The sequence below is a fragment of the Convolutriloba macropyga genome, chromosome 3 (assembly GCF_964194025.1).
Source record: "Convolutriloba macropyga chromosome 3, txConMacr16.3, whole genome shotgun sequence".
Lineage (NCBI taxonomy): Eukaryota > Metazoa > Xenacoelomorpha > Acoela > Convolutidae > Convolutriloba > Convolutriloba macropyga.
The window spans coordinates 45,458,163-45,475,594 of record NC_134470.1 but is presented as its reverse complement, the minus strand read 5'-3'; the positions used below and the strand labels follow the sequence as shown (position 1 = coordinate 45,475,594).

At 35.9% G+C, this 17,432-nt stretch overlaps 1 protein-coding gene across 3 annotated transcripts in view; it reads left to right on the top strand.

The window, feature by feature from the left end:
- LOC142337082 (uncharacterized) overlaps nt 1–8,062 on the top strand; it is a 65,449-nt gene extending 57,387 nt beyond the window's left edge. For all 3 annotated transcript variants that reach the window (XM_075386150.1, XM_075386149.1, XM_075386152.1), the window contains 3 exons: nt 1–106; nt 6,258–6,412; nt 7,627–8,062. The exon at nt 1–106 is cut by the window's left edge and continues 37 nt beyond it. In XM_075386150.1, coding sequence (XP_075242265.1) covers nt 1–106; nt 6,258–6,412; nt 7,627–7,980 — 615 coding nt within the window. In that variant the 3' untranslated portion in view covers nt 7,981–8,062. The remainder of the gene's footprint in view (nt 107–6,257; nt 6,413–7,626) is intronic.
- Nucleotides 8,063–17,432: the final 9,370 nt, after the last annotated feature.

Below are 17,432 nucleotides of genomic sequence, written 5' to 3'. Positions count from 1 at the left end.
TCTAGGACAAGGTTGAACACTTCATTGTCTGGTGGAAGCAAGAGCTACTCAGGAAGTGGTTACTACATTGATCACCACAGAGACAAACGTGACCTATCCAAATATAGTTAGTATCACAATCATCACAGTTATAGATCATTTCAAAAATGCTGCCCGGGTCGAGGTTTGGCGGTGAATTTTCGTAATAAATGCGGTGAAATGCGGTAAAAAAATTAATTTTCGTGCATCTCTTTGCGGTGAATGCGGTGAAAAAAAAATCATCGCTTTTCACCGCATTCACCGCAAAGAGATGTACGAAAATTATTTTTTTTTGTAATTTTTTAGTGAATTTTTGTAAGAAATGCGGTGAATGCGGTAAATTTTCGTAAGAAATTCGGTGATTGCGGTGAATGCGGTGAAAAAAATCACCGCTTTTCACCGCATTCACCGCAATCACCGAATTTCTTACAAAAATTCACCGCATTCACCGCCTTTCTTACAAAAATTCACACAAAAACCTTGACCCGGGTGTTTCCAATGTGTATCATGAGTAAAATCTTTGCTTCCATAAGTATATGAGAAATAACTTATTGTGATCATCATAAATCAATAGGATTGCATAACCTGATAAGGTGCCCTGGTCCAAAACTTTCCAATTCGGTTTTCCAACAAAAACGTTCGATTTTTCAAACGTAAAAAATTGCAAGTATCTTGTCAGATTTCTTTCCTCGATGACTTTTGCGATTGCCAAATATTATCAAAGTAATTTCAGGAAATGCAACGAAATGTTTTTTTGTGGGAATGAACTGCTAAATCTTGTGAGTTTGAGAAAAACTAAAAAAGTAATGCGAATCTGATTTCCTCAAAATTTCTGGCATGCCTGTCTGTTCAGTCTCGCCTAGGGTCTGCGTTTGTTATTCTGTTTAGATCTGAATGACTATTAATTGCTCGTGACTGAAGTTTGATGAAATTTTCGTAAATGTGTGTGTGTTTTTTAGGACTTGAATTGGAGTATCGATTATACTCAAGTATTTAAGACTCGAAGAGGAGTATTGGTATTACACAGTTTTGTACGGCTCGAAGAGGAGTATTGGTAGAACACCGGCTTATTTGGGCTGAAGCAAATTTGTTTATGACTTGACCCCACTTCCGCCAAGCCTACGTACCCCCTCCCCCTATCTACCTGCCACCCTCCCAACCTACCCCTGCCTACGCACACCCCCGCTTACCTTACCAACCCGCAGACCTCACCTCTGATCCACATCCCCAAACTACCTGCCACCAACTACCTACCCCCAACCCGACTTACGTAACCCCTCGCTCCCTAGACCTAACCACATATGTAACAAAAAACTGCTTCTAACTAACTTTTTTAAAGCGTTTATTTATTTTAATTTTACGAATAATGTAAGGTTAACATTATGCTAATGCTATTTAATGTTTTCTTAGCTGAAACAAATTACTTTAAGACTTAATTTTAAGGAGGTGTTCCTTATGTAAGACTCAGTAGTCAGCTTAGTTTTTTATGTAAAGTAATTAGCAATTGCTGGTAACATTCAAGACGAGAAGCTCATTATGAGAATTTTTGATCCCATATGGTTCACCCCTACCTATTTAAGCCGCAGACCAAACACTTACAGATGAGTTCAACCACCTCCCATTGTCCACCTACCCCCATATACCACCCTACATACATTTCCCCCACAACAGCGCAGCTAAATGTATCGAACATCACCCCAGACAACAACCCATACCTACCCTGTCTACACCATCCCTTCGCCCACTGCAGATACCTACACCCATCCCCACCAACCTACCTCCGAAACCTACCAAACTCCTACCTCAAACCTACCACCACCCATCTGCACCTCTCAACACCTACCAACAATACTAACTAAACATTGGTTTTCTCTAGCCGTTTGTTGTTGTTCTAATTCTCATTTTATGTTTCTGAAATAGATAAGGTTAGCTAAGAGTTTTTTTTTGCACGGCACTTTTGAGTCATTTTATGTATTGTCGCTTGTTTGTCTTCTTCATTTTTGGGCAATCTGAATTGTGCTCAAACCGAAGAAGATGTTTGTTGCTAAAAAACAATTGTAGCCTTCTAGCATAGTAAATTGCAAGGATATGTTAGCAGAGTGATAAACGCTTCTCTAGAGGGCGCTGGAGGTCACGATTCGAATTTCTCCATCACCCGATGTTTTTTACGAATGAAAGAATATTTATCTAGGCTACGGTCCCAGAATTAATTCTCCCCGCCTTGCAGCATGTCCAAAGTTGGTAGGTATATGTTTGAAAGTCGTTTGGTGGGGAACATGAAAGTAGTTTTTTAAAAAGAAAATTGGCAATACTTTGTTGTTCTACAAAACAGGGTAAGTTTACGATCCGAATTGTAGCTTTAGTAGTCTTCTGTTATCTGACCGATGTCAGTGGAAGTGTCGGTGTTAACGTCGATGCAGCAGAGGGAAAAAAGAAAAGATGGCGTTTAGGTCAGACTGCTGTCAAAAGTAAGTTAAAAGAAGGAAGTGAGTGAAAATTGATTACTTTTTTGTTCGCGCAAAATTTGCGGAGAGACAAGAAGTTGTGAAGGAAAGAATGCAAACACTGAAAAAATTGACATCAAGTTTTTGATAGCTTTCGCTGTCGTCTGTCCTAGTGGTACTTTTAACGTCGGTCTCAACATTATTTCACAGCTCTTGTCCACTAATATCGGGCTTTGTTTTCTGCTTGTTCAAGAGTCCACTATCATGGATCTGAGCGCAACCAAAAGCCATTTTGCGCACTCTTATTGATCTTGTTGACCTTATCAAGTTTGAATTTAATTTTAATGCTACTTATTCGGTTGTGCTGCTCATCTATTATTACTGCTGTTATTTTTTTTGTTTTACAGTCATATTTGTCGAACGTTTTTTGAGTTTTTCAGCCAACCATTCCAAAATCTCTACTTTTTCAAACCAAAAATACCAAATTATTTCAGATGTTCACAAACAACTGTTTCTAACGTACATCAGACATACCGAACAGTCAAAACAGGCCAGAAATTTTCGTACATTTAAAACTAATCTTTCTTATGTACATTTAAAACATCTTTCGTGTGTTTTTCACTCTTCTGAACTATGTGCGACTTGTTCACAGTGAATTACCCTTTAAATGGAAATACAGACGTCAATTATGTGGCTCTATTCCAGTTCTGGAGGAAATTTGCGGTAAAATATTGAAAATCGTACCTCCTACGAAACCCACCTCCTCAACCTAAAAAAACTCTTACCCCTAAACTACCACAACCCATCTACACTTCTTAACACCTACCAACAAAACTAAGTAAACCTTGGATTTTTCTAGCCGTTTGCTGTTGTTTTCATTCCCTTTTGATATTTATGAAATAGATAGGGTGAGCTAAGATTTCTTCATGCACAACTCTTTGAGTAGTTTTGTGTATTATCGCTTGCCTTTTGGTCAATCGGATTTGTGCTCAATCCGAAGAAGAAAATTGTTTGCTAAAAAAACAATTTTGGCCTTGTAGCATAGTAAATTGCAAGGATATGTTAGCAGAGTGATAAAGGCTTCTGTAGAAGATGCTTGTGGTCACTATTCGAATTTTTCCCTCACCCGATGTTTTTGTGTTTTTGTACGCATGAGAGAATATTTATCTAGGCTACAGTCCCAGAATAAGTTCTTCCCGCCTGTCGGTCGAGTGCAGCTTGTCCAACGTTGGTAGGATTATGTTTGCATTTCATTTGTTGGGGAACATGAAAGTGGTTTTTTATAGCAATTTAGCAATACTTTGTTGTTCAACAAAACAGGGTTAGTTTACGATACGAATTGTAGCTATAGTAGTCTTCTGCTATCTAACCGATGTCAGTGCAAGTTTCAGTAAAACGGGAGGTCAACGTCAATGGTGCAGAGTGAAAAGATGGCGTTTAGGTTAGACTGCTGTCAAAAGTAAATTAAAACAAGGAAGTGAGTGAAATTTGATTGCTTTTATGATCATTAATAATTTTTGGAGAGAGAAAACGTTGTTAGGAAAAAAAATGCAAAAATTGAAAAAATTGACAACAAGTTCTTCGTATTTTTCTCTGTCTTTGGTCCTAGTAGTCTTTTTAACGAGGGTCTCAACACTCTATTTCACAGATCATATCTGGCATTATCTGGCTTTGTTTTCCATCTGGTCTGCAGTACACTATGATGGATCTAAGCGCAAACAAAAGCCATTTTGCAAACACTTGTTGGGCTCGTTGACCTCATCAAGTTTAATTTTACTTTTAGTTTTTTTGGTTGTGCTGCTTATATTATTACTACTGGCATCTTTTCTTTGCTTTAAAGCCATACTTGTTGAACGTTTTTTAGCTTTTCGTCCAACCATTCCAAAAAAATCTGCCTTTTAAAATCGAACATAACAAATTATTTCAGATGTTCACGAACAATTGCTTCTGGCTCACATCAGACATTCCAAGCACGCCAAAAACTTCCTACGTTCTAAAGTATTCTTTTCTTACATAGTCCTGCGTTTTCCAGTCTTCTGAACTATGTGCGACTTGTGCACAGTTAATTACCCTTATTATGAAGATACATACGTCAATCATGTGGTGTTATACCAGCTCTGCTGGAAATTTGTAGTAATGTGTAGAAAATTGTACCTCCTAAACCGACAAAACGCCTACCTCCAACCCACCACCACCTATCTACACCTCTTAACACCTACCAACAATACTAAGTAAACCTTTGTTTTTTCTAGCCGTTTCTTGTTGTTTTCGTTCTCATTTGATATTTATGAAATAGATAGGGTGAGCTAAGGGTTCTTCATGCACGACTATTGAAGTAATTGTGTGTATTATTGCTTGTCTTTTGGGCAATCTGAATTGTGCTCAATCCGATGATTAAATTTGTTGCTAAAAACAATTTTAGCCTTGTAGCATAGTAAGTTGCAAGGATATGTTAGCAGAGTGATAAACGCTTCTGTAGATGACGCTGGAGGTCACGATTCGAATTTCTCCCTCACCAGATTTTTTTGAACGCATGAAAAAAACCTTATCTATGCTACAGTCCCTGAATTAAATCTTCCTGCCTGTCGTTTGAGAGCAACCTGTCCAACAGTAATCAGTTTATATTTGAAATTGGTTTGGTGAGAAACGTCAAATTCGTTTTCTTAATAGCAACCTCGCAATATCTTGTTGCTCTACAAAACAAGGTAAGCTTACGAACCGAATTGTAGTTATGGTAGTCTTCTGTTATCTAATCGATGTCAGTGGAAGTGTCACTAAAACGAGGGGTTAACGTCGATGCAGCAAAGTGAAAAGAGAAAAGGTGGCATTTAGGTCAGACTGCTGTCAAAAGTAAATTAAAAGAAGGACGTGAGTGAAAATTGATTACTTTTTTGTTCGCGCGTAAATTTCGGAGAGACAAGAAGTTGTGAGGGAAAGAATGCAAACACTGAAAAAATTTACATCAAGTTTTTGGTAGCTTTCGCTGTGGTCGGTCCTAGTGGTCTTTTTAACGTCGGTCTCAACATTATTTCACAGCTCTTGTCCACTGATATCGAGCTTTGTTTTCTGCCTGTTCAAGAGTCCCCTGTCATGGATCTGAGCGCAACCAAAAGCCATTTTGCGCACACTTGTTGGTCTCGTTGACCTTATCAAGTTTGATTTTAATTTTAATTCTATTTATTTGGTTGTGCTGCTCATCTATTATTACTACTGGCATTTTTTTTCTTTACAGTCATATTTGTCGAACGCTTTTTAAGTTTTTCAGCCAACCATTCCAAAATCTCTACATTTTAAAACCGAACATACCAAATTATTTCAGATGTTCACAAACAACTGTTTCTGACGTACATCAGACATACCGAACAGTCCAAACACGCCAAAATTTTCGTACATTTAAAACTAATCTTTCTTACAGTTTCCTGCGCTTTTCAGTCTTCTGAACTACGTGCGACTTGTTCACAGTTGATTACCTTTAATATGAAGATACATTCGTCAATTATGTGGTTTTATACCAGCTCGGGGGAAATTTGTAGTAAAACGTGGAAATTTGTCGTAGACTATACATTGGTATGTATTCAAGTTACAGAATATTTTCCGTACAGTATTCCCATCTTTATACTTTTAATATGACAAGTTATGTATAGTCAAACCATTTGGCGAATGACCAGTTAGGGATTCAGCTCATATTTGATATCATATTGCAGTTGACATTGTATCAAATTTGATATATGTGCATTATTTTCGCGAAAAGAATTGCCTATTGTTGCCATACGGAAAAAGCTGCGGACCTTTTAGGAACTCATGAGAATAGATCTTTGTCTCCACCTGCAAATTTTTTGGACGAGAGAGAAGGAAGGAAAAGTCGGAGTAAGAAGCAGCATACAGCGACTCTTAAGTATGGGGAACAGGCTGGTGCATACAAGAAAGGCTCTTCTAAACGCCACCCACGGGCATCTGTTTATTTTCCCTTTAAGAATAAAGATTGGCCTTTTGTAACATTTCTCCTCCATTTCATCGATCTTTGGTGAAATATGCAGTACTGACAATTTAACTATTGACATTTATGTGTATCAATAGACATTTTTCTGCTACCTAAACAATTGTTTGGATGATTAGTATTTGGTTCAAAAGTTGATAAAGAGCGAACAAGCAAACATGTGATCTAAAATTTTCTAAAAAAAAAACATTACGACCGTCTACCGGTACCAAACAACTAGTTGAAAAGAATGTGGATGGCACCTCCGTTCGTCTTTTGACACCCCATAAAGAAAACTCTTGAATTGGAAGAATCTTCCACACTGAAAATAAAAAGCCTGAAAAATACTTCCAAAGAAATGTGATTAGTAGTTACGTTCGCGGTAAAATCATTTCTCAAAATTTTAGTCTTTTTTGAGTTGAAGCGAATTAGGACATTTAAGATGAGCTAACCAAACTTTTTTGGAAATAATTTTTTGCAGAGAGCATGAAATACTAGATAATAGATTTAGGGCTTATTTTGAATAGTAATTGAATACGGAATAATTGTAAAATAGTCCCCCAATTCCAATAATCGTAGTCAAAATCTAGTATTATTTTGAGCCAATTCACTCAAAAGTGGATTCGGTTCCTTTTGAAGTGATTTTTGCTTCCAGTCCTTGAAAACGCAATATGCTCTCCCAAATTAAGTGAAATCTAATTACGGCAGTTTTGCGGAATAAACTTTCACAAAAAGCGTCTTGCGGCGGAAAGTAGAAACCACATTTCAATTTCGAGTTTAAAAGTGGAAAACACGCGTGAAATTTCCATTTAGGCGCCGGTTTTTGATCATCGAAGTTTTGAATTGCGTTTCACACGTGCAATGTATTAAGATAGGTAAAGTGAAATGTGGTTTCAAAAATGAGTAAATTTACTCGCAAAATTAGGCAGAGGTAGACGCCCGTAAAGAAAATAGTACTTGCGCCTGAGAGAGTAAAAATTATATGCACACTAAGCTGGGGACCGAAACAGAATAGATCCCGATGTTTGACCATGAATTCTCAATCATCATAGTCTTTTAATATCTACTTTTCGGCCCAAACGGTTTTTGGCTTTTTTTAAATAAAATGAGGTTGAATAAATAAGGATGAAAACTGGTTGCTCAGAAAATTATTACAGAATAAGCAGATTTTAAGGATGCAATTGATAGGAAAGGTACACATCCGAGGGTCCCTTTTACGGCTCAAAAAGCAACAAGCAGAAACTCGATCGCAACAGATCCCGCCGAGCGGGTACCGGCTCTCCGACAAAAATTGGCAAATGCCAACACCCTCCTCAAGACTCTGAGGCTGTACTTCGAAGACTGGACCGGATAGCGAGGGGCATTGAGAGATTGGAGAACAACCTGGCAGAGAAGGGGGGAAGCAAGAGTAGTCCTCCTCAGATTCCTCTCACTTCTAGTGCTAGTCAGCCGGTAGAGGGAGCTTTGTTTCCCGCGGGCACTTTGATTACATCTTCTGAGCAAACAGGGATGTGCAGACTAATTTTTGCATATTGTTTTTAGCACACGTATATCAACTGCTGCATCAACTAACAAGCTGTTTCATTTAACTGTATTTTTTGCTCTAACTTTCTACTGTCCTCAACTCTCGAACCAATATCCTTCATTCAACATTGTTTTTTGCTATTTATGTGATAGTATCCTATTTTTTGCATAATATTTCATCAAAATTCAACCAATGCGATTACTCTGCCGTAATTCTGCTGCATTTCAGCAAGTTTTGGTCTGACAGGTGTGTTCAGGAAAATATTGCTACTACTTAAAAGCGTACAGTTCACTTAATAGTTCAACTGTTTTTAAATTATTGTTTTTGTGTGTGTGTTTCAATGTTTGCGTACTAGACCATAATCTCAGTATTTCTCGAGATAGAAAGTAGAAAACTGAAAGATAAGTTAAATTGAGAGAAAGTTGCGTTCAACACTGCTACACTTCTCTGTGCGTTTTGTCTTGGTCAGATCAACTAACTGTCGATCCTATGAGCTCCCAGCAGCTACAACAATCAGACCAGTTTCTCTTTTACCCTCAAAGTTGGTCATACCGATACGGGGATCCAAGCTTAGCAAACATAGCCCCCACTCTACCCGGAGAAGAGCCAGTTTTTGATCCAGTGATGGGAGACCACCGCGTTTCTGACTTCAATTTCCATGCTTACAATCCAGAACGGGTAGTCTGTGTTACTTCAAACTATTCCCTCGTCAGCGGGAATTGGGGAGCTAACGGATATGTGGGGTATCTGAGATACTACGGATAAGATACGAAACCTGGTTATAGCTTTAAAGTAATTTTTGCTGCTTTGTATAATAACGATACATTACAAATTAATTTTTTCAGAAACCAAACCGTTATTAAGTGCTCTCAAACGAAGTTTGTAGCAATTATTTTAGTCCTGTCGGTCTTTTTTTAATGCGATTTTTCGCTTGACCGATTTATCGTCTGACGCTTTTGACTTTTCGTCCTCAAAAACGGGATAAACAGGTGGCGCCCAGCGGGCATTAAGTGGACTGTTTTGGATACTTATACTTATGGTGTGAAGGGCGGTTCTTAGAGGTTGAAGACACCCCCACTGTTGGCCCCACCCCCCAACCGCGCTGGTGCCCCCTAGCCCACTGCTGCTCACCCCCTCCAACTCCCCATCAGCCCCCGGTGCACTCCCTCCCCCTCCCCACCAGCCCCCGGTGCACTCCCTCCCCCTCCCCACCAGCCCCCGGTGCACCCCCTCCCCCCCCCCCCCCCCCCACCGTGACTACTGACGAACAACCGATTGCTAAAAACGAAATTTTATGCTAATTTTCACAATTTTTTTCAAGTTTTTTGAAAATTTTTGTCATTTTTGAATTGTTTAGGTCCTGGGTGTCAAGGAACCTCATCTATAGTTTTATAGAAGATTACTGCATAGCTTCTAGTGGTAGTGGAATTGCTTCAACTTTTTAACACCACGAATCTTAGCATGTCTTTAACAAAACCTGCAAATTTTTTCATTTTTTTTGACATTTATTTTTCATTATTCACGATTTTCCAGACACAGGGGCCAGAAAGTTCCTTAGGGGTTTGATAATATGATACTAAAAAAATTTTATTGGCCATGGAATGGCTTTCAGTTTTATAATATGACAATATGTAGCAAACTTTTGTTGTTAAAATTTGTATTTTTTCAGGTTTTTTGATAGTTTTTTTTGTCGGTTTTTAGGTTTCTTCAGCCTCAAGAGCCAAGGAAACTCCTCTAGGGTTTGACAATAGGTTAATGTATAGTTTCTAATTGTAATGGAATGTTTTTCAAGATTTCAACACCACGAATACTAGCTTTTGTTTTTTACAAAACCTGCCATTTTCATTTTTTTTGACATTTATGGGCCAGTGAAACTAATTAAGGCTTGAAATAGGGATTTTGGGTAGTCTTATGTGACAATGAAAAGGTTTTCAAGATGTTAGTATCTTGAATTTTAGCAAGATGTTGTTACAATTTGCGATTGTTTTCAAAATTGTTGATTATTTTTTGTCCTTTCTGAGTTTAAAGATCATGACAGCTTTTCAAGTCTTGCAGATGGGTTAATTATCATAGAATAGGTTAATTTTCATTTATGAATTATCATCAGTTAGGTTAATTATCACTCCAGAAATAAAAAAAAGTTTTAAACATTTTACCTGCGAAATCTGGAAGCTTTTTAAAAAATATTGCAATAGTTTGCAAATTTTTAAAATATCAGTCTTTTTATTTATTTACAAACAAGGCGAGAGAACTAAAAGTTGCAGAGTCGAATCAAAATAAAGCTAGCCTCACTAAACCGTGGCTAGCTACTGACGAAGCCAACTGCTCGCCGGTCGTTTGAGAGCAATTCGCCCGACGTAAGTGGGTTATGTTTGTTATAGAGTATCGAATGCATTAATGGCTCAATTTTGTATAGAAGTGAATAGAACATGTTTATAAACCAAAATAGCATCAATTACTTATCAAAACAATATTTCATGTATTGTGTTGATGTTTTCGCTGAATATTGTGTAACGATTATACTTAAACCTGCTCAAAATGGATAAAATTAAGAGAAAATATTTGTTAAAAAACTATTTTTCAAGGGATATAAACTTAAGAGACAATAAATTTTGTGGAAAGAGTTTTTTACTAGAAATATAACGGGAACAACAAGGTCAAACATAACGTAATTCTTTGGAATGAGCTTTAGGGAACGCAGATTTTTTATTGGGAATAAAATCTTGATCCAAGTAATTGAATTACGGAACAACGAAATGTAGTTTTTTTGGGGGTGGGGTCTTTTTCAGTTTGTCCCCCACAAAATTGAAGCCAACCCATGTTACCTTTACGGATTTTAATGCCTAGAATTGTGGCAGAATTTTATAATTCCTGTCCACAATTTACCGTCGTATTTATTCACCATTCAATTTTTAGACAAAACGTGGATAAATGTGACAAAAGACCGTCACCTATGTCCGCAAAATGCAAAAAACTGTACGTTTGGCGACGTAATGAAATGTAAACGGCATTCTCACTACGCACGAAATGTATCACTGCAATTTACGACTTTCTCCTGTGGAGTTACTTGCTTCTATATCTGTAGAGACAAAAAACTTTTTTTAAATTAAATTTAGAAAAAACAAACCCAATTAGAGTTAAGTGGGCGTATTTCTCATTGAGTAAATTTGGAGTATAAAAAGTTTTCAGAAAACTCCAGAGTTAAAATTGTTTCAGCTCGAAAATGATTTAGAAGTACGTACCATAATTTTTTTTTACTTTTACAGCTCCTGCTTTCCGTTTCATGCATTCCGGAGTTGTTCCTATAAAAGTTCCCAATGGTGCAACATTCCTTGTTTTGTCAAAGGTTATAGGGCCCGTACGATGTTGTTTATTACCAACGGATAGTTATAGTTATTGACGCCTGTTCCGTTTAGTTAGGGCTGGCAGAAAATTTTTTAATAGGAGTCTTTCAAACCAAGTTCAAAACGTTCTTCAGCGTTTTCCAACGAAATGGTGATGATCAGCCGCCAGAAAACTTTTTTCAGAGATTCAGCATTTCATTAAAACTCTCTCCCGAAAGCGACAACACAAAATTGCTTATGGTTTTTAAAAACGATTTGAGCGGAATAAAACTAATGTTTATGAGTTTCTGGATAAGTTGTTGAACTGCCGTTTGGGTTGCGTCGTTGCATATTTTTGATTGCTTTAAAAATGCAGTTTTTTTGTTAAAAAGATTAGGAGGAGTTGACAAAAACTGCTGATGGTGAGATTAAGGACGGGATCACTTTATCAGATGAGCGAGATTGGTTAACTCGAGACACGTAGACCGCCGGGGAGGAGATCAGAAAATTGAAAAGCACGGTCAAGACGGAGTAAAAGTAATTGTTGCAAAGGAGTTTGGAGGCAATGTATACTCAAAATCTTTTTGATTGACCAGTGACTGATAGGATCTTCTTTTTCTACGTCAAAGGCCAGCGAAACGTGTGGCACAGCAGCACCTCAAAATCATATCTCGTCTCTGTCACCCGAAGTAGTGTAGTTGAGTAGACCTCCTCAAAAGAGGATTTTGGAAGATGAGGGGGCTCAGAATCCCTCTAATAAATAGCTTTGAATTGGCAGATGATTTGAACTCAAAATGGAGTTGTCACTGAACCTTAAAAATAATAATTGAGTGAAAGAATCACAATTAATTCTTTAAGTGGCAGACAGTGTAGAAACACTTCTGCGACATTTTTAACAGATCAAGTTTTGCGACATTTTTACAAATTACGTAATAATATAAACTCAAAGTTTCCAATTTAAGTCTAAAACACCGAAAGAATAACAAATCGACGGTGAACCGAATTTTAACAAAAGAAACAGGAAGCATCATAACTAGAAAACTGAAAACTAAAATTGAAATTTAGAAGCTGAAAACTAGCAGCATTTCAGCACATTTCTTACAGAAAAATAGCACTTTTCTAACTTTATTCAGCACTAATAAAAATTTCAAATTCAGAGAAAATTGAGCTAATTTCTTACATAATTCTAGCACTTTCATTACAAAATTTCAGCAGCTTCTCAGCACCTTTATTACATATTTTCAGCACTTGTGAAAATTTCAAATTCAGCGGATTCAGCGCCTTTCTAACATAATTTCAACGCTTCTCTCGCAAAAATTCAGCAGTTTCTCAGCATCTTTCTTACATATTTGTAGAATTATTGAGTAATTATTCTACACCACCAGAATAATTACTCAATAATTGCGAAGACTTGGCCAATGATATTCATTTTTTTGGAATTTTTGCATGGGAGACCTTGTCAAAAGCTTTTTCCGAAATTCGATATTGCGTTGCAATTGTATTCTTGTCTAGGTTTTCAAATAAATCACTAAAATAGCCAATCATTCGAATACCCGATAATTGTCAATTAGTGGTATATGCGGCTGTTTTACAATGGAGCTAAGACTTTAATCAATTTTAAGGATCTCGTTGTCTAGAGTACTTTTGATGCAATTAGAGGAATAATGTAGCAGAATAGACAAAATGAGATCTCGAAGCAAATTATTTTTCACTGTGGTTATGAAAACAACGTTCCGCTTTAAAAAGTTAAATAAATGTTTGCTTTTGGCATGTCTCTTGTCAATGTGACTCAAAGTTCAAAACGTTCTTCAGCGTTTTCCAACGAAATGGTGATGATCAGCCGCCAGAAAACTTTTTTCAGAGATTCAGCATTTCATTAAAACTCTCTCCCGAAAGCGACAACACAAAATTGCTTATGGTTTTTAAAAACGATTTGAGCGGAATAAAACTAATGTTTATGAGTTTCTGGATAAGTTGTTGAACTGCCGTTTGGGTTGCGTCGTTGCATATTTTTGATTGCTTTAAAATTGCAGTTTTTTTGTTAAAAAGATTAGGAGGAGTTGACAAAAACTGCTGATGGTGAGATTAAGGACGGGATCACTTTATCAGATGAGCGAGATTGGTTAACTCAAGACACGTAGACCGCCGGGGAGGAGATCAGAAAATTGAAAAGCACGGTCAAGACGGAGTAAAAGTAATTGTTGCAAAGGAGTTTGGAGGCAATGTATACTCAAAATCTTTTTGATTGACCAGTGACTGATAGGATCTTCTTTTTCTACGTCAAAGGCCAGCAAAACGTGTGGCACAGCAGCACCTCAAAATCATATCTCGTCTCTGTCACCCGAAGTAGTGTAGTTGAGTAGACCTCCTCAAAAGAGGATTTTGGAAGATGAGGGGGCTCAGAATCCCTCTAATAAATAGCTTTGAATTGGCAGATGATTTGAACTCAAAATGGAGTTGTCACTGAACCTTAAAAATAATAATTGAGTGAAAGAATCACAATTAATTCTTTAAGTGGCAGACAGCGTAGAAACACTTCTGCGACATTTTTAACAGATCAAGTTTTGCGACATTTTCACAAATTACGTAATAATATAAACTCAAAGTTTCCAATTTAAGTCTAAAACACCGAAAGAATAAAAAATCGACGGTGAACCGAATTTTAACAAAAGAAACAGGAAGCATCATAACTAGAAAACTGAAAACTAAAATTGAAAACTAGAAGCTGAAAACTAGCCGCATTTCAGCACATTTCTTACAGAAAAATAGCACTTTTCTAACTTATTTTCAGCACTAATAAAAATTTCAAATTCAGTGAAAATTGAGCTAATTTCTTACATAATTCTAGCACTTTCATTACAAAATTTCAGCAGCTTCTCAGCACCTTTATTACATATTTTCAGCACTTGTGAAAATTTCAAATTCACCGGATTCAGCGCCTTTCTAACATAATTTCAACGCTTCTCTCGCAAAAATTCAGCAGTTTCTCAGCATCTTTCTTACATATTTGTAGAATTATTGAGTAATTATTCTACACCACCAGAATAATTACTCAATAATTGCGAAGACTTGGCCAATGATATTCATTTTTTTGGAATTTTTGCATGGGAGACCTTGTCAAAAGCTTTTTCCGAAATTCGATATTGCGTTGCAATTGTATTCTTGTCTAGGTTTTCAAATAAATCACTAAAATAGCCAATCATTCGAATACCCGATAACTGTCAATTAGTGGTATATGCGGCTGTTTTACAATGGAGCTAAGACTTTAATCAATTTTAAGGATCTCGTTGTCTAGAGTACTTTTGATGCAATTAGTGGAATAATGTAGCAGAATAGACAAAATGAGATCTCTAAGCAAATTATTTTTCACTGTGGTTATGAAAACAACGTTCCGCTTTAAAAAGTTAAATAAATGTTTGCTTTTGGCATGTCTCTTGTCAATGTGACTCTGCCGATTCAAAATACTCATCACTACAAATTTAAGCCTTCAATGATATCAACAAACGGAAATTAATTGCCATAAAGATTATTAAGCCGAGACGCGTCGTATTTAAAAGACTAATTTTTACATTTCCAAGGTTGAACGAATGATTTCGAGAGACGATTTATTTATACCATTTAGATCTCCATTAATCAACTCAAGACTCCAATTTGTCAGGATTATTAGATCGTCTGCGTATTAGATGCCATTATAAGTCATATCAGGTGAGTAACTTAAAAACATTAGAAACCTGATGGCCGGGGGTAATATTTGTTCGTGACGGGATTCGTCAAGCAGATGGATCTTCTAAGTGTCGTTACAGGGACTAACAGGGACCAATGTGACACAAAAAACTCATGAGAGTTTTACAAATTGATTGAAAAATAAGAAAGGGTAAAACTGAAAACTAAAAATACAAGAATATGGCCAAAATCGAAAAAAATCCGGAATAGAAATTTTTTTAAATAAATTGATAACAGATGAAATATGATTTGTAAATAGGCTAAATATTTTATTTAAGGAAAAATTTTTGATTGAATTTTTAAGAATAGTTCCTAAAATTGTTTTAAGTGTGGTCTCAGACAAATGTAAATACATAATCATTTTATTTTTCATTAACTTGTAAAACAGTTTTAACCTGACGATGAACGTAAAGTTCGAAAACGTTTGTTTTAAACATCGGAAGTAATTTTAATTTGACAAATCGGTTTCTTTCACATATTTTTATTTCTTTTCCCTGTCAACAGTTTGTTATCCAATTTTCGTAGTTTTCATTTTTGTAGAATGTTTTTGATGCAAACAGAAATGTAGTTTAGCAGAATAAGCAAAATGAGAAAACGAAGCAAATTAATTTTCACTGTGTTTATGAAAAGAATGTTCCGCTTTAAAAAAATTAAATAAATTTTTGCTTCTGGCATTTTTCTGGTCAATGTGACCCTGCCGATTCAAATTGCTGATCAATAAAAACATAAGCCTTCAATGATACCAACATACGGAAGTTAATTTCCATTAATATTTATAAGCAGAGACGCGTCGTATTTAAAAGACTAATTTTTACACTTCCAAGGTTGAACGAATGATTTCGAGAGACGATTTATTTATACCATTTAGATCTCCATTAATCAACTCAAGACTCCAATTTGTCAGGATTATTAGATTGTCTGCGTATTAGATGCCATTATAAGTCATATCAGGTGAGTAACTTAAAAACATTAGAAACCTGATGGTCGGGGGTAATATTTGTTCGTGACGGGATTCGTCAAGCAGATGGATCTTCTAAGTGTCGTTACAGGGACTAACAGGGACCAATGTGACACAAAATACTCATGAGAGTTTTACAAATTGATTGAAAAATAAGAAAGGGTAAAACTGAAAACTAAAAATACAAGAATATGGCCAAAATCGAAAAAAATCCGGAATAGAAATTTTTTAAATAAATTGATAACAGATGAAATATGATTTGTAAATAGGCTAAATATTTTATTTAAGGAAAAATTTTTGATTGAATTTTTAAGAATAGTTCCTAAAATTGTTTTAAGTGTGGTCTCAGACAAATGTAAATACATAATCATTTTATTTTTCATTAACTTGTAAAACAGTTTTAACCTGACGATGAACGTAAAGTTCGAAAACGTTTGTTTTAAACATCGGAAGTAATTTTAATTTGACAAATCGGTTTCTTTCACATATTTTTATTTCTTTTCCCTGTCAACAGTTTGTTATCCAATTTTCGTAGTTTTCATTTTTGTAGAATGTTTTTGATGCAAACAGAAATGTAGTTTAGCAGAATAAGCAAAATGAGAAAACGAAGCAAATTAATTTTCACTGTGTTTATGAAAAGAATGTTCCGCTTTAAAAAAATTAAATAAATTTTTGCTTCTGGCATTTTTCTGGTCAATGTGACCCTGCCGATTCAAATTGCTGATCAATAAAAACATAAGCCTTCAATGATACCAACATACGGAAGTTAATTTCCATTAATATTTATAAGCAGAGACGCGTCGTATTTAAAAGACTAATTTTTACACTTCCAAGGTTGAACGAATGATTTCGAGAGACGATTTATTTATACCATTTAGATCTCCATTAATCAACTCAAGACTCCAATTTGTCAGGATTATTAGATTGTCTGCGTATTAGATGCCATTATAAGTCATATCAGGTGAGTAACTTAAAAACATTAGAAACCTGATGGTCGGGGGTAATATTTGTTCGTGACGGGATTCGTCAAGCAGATGGATCTTCTAATTGTCGTTACAGGGACTAACAGGGACCAATGTGACACAAAATACTCATGAGAGTTTTACAAATTGATTGAAAAATAAGAAAGGGTAAAACTGAAAACTAAATATACAAGAATATGGCCAAAATCGAAAAAAATTCGGAATAGAAATTTTTTTAAATAAATTGATAACAGATGAAATATGATTTGTAAATAGGCTAAATATTTTATTTAAGGAAAAATTTTTGATTGAATTTTTAAGAATAGTTCCTAAAATTGTTTTAAGTGTGGTCTCAGACAAATGTAAATACATAATCACTTTATTTTTCATTAACTTGTAAAACAGTTTTAACCTGACGATGAACGTAAAGTTCGAAAACGTTTGTTTTAAACATCGGAAGTAATTTTAATTTGACAAATCGGTTTCTTTCACATATTTTTATT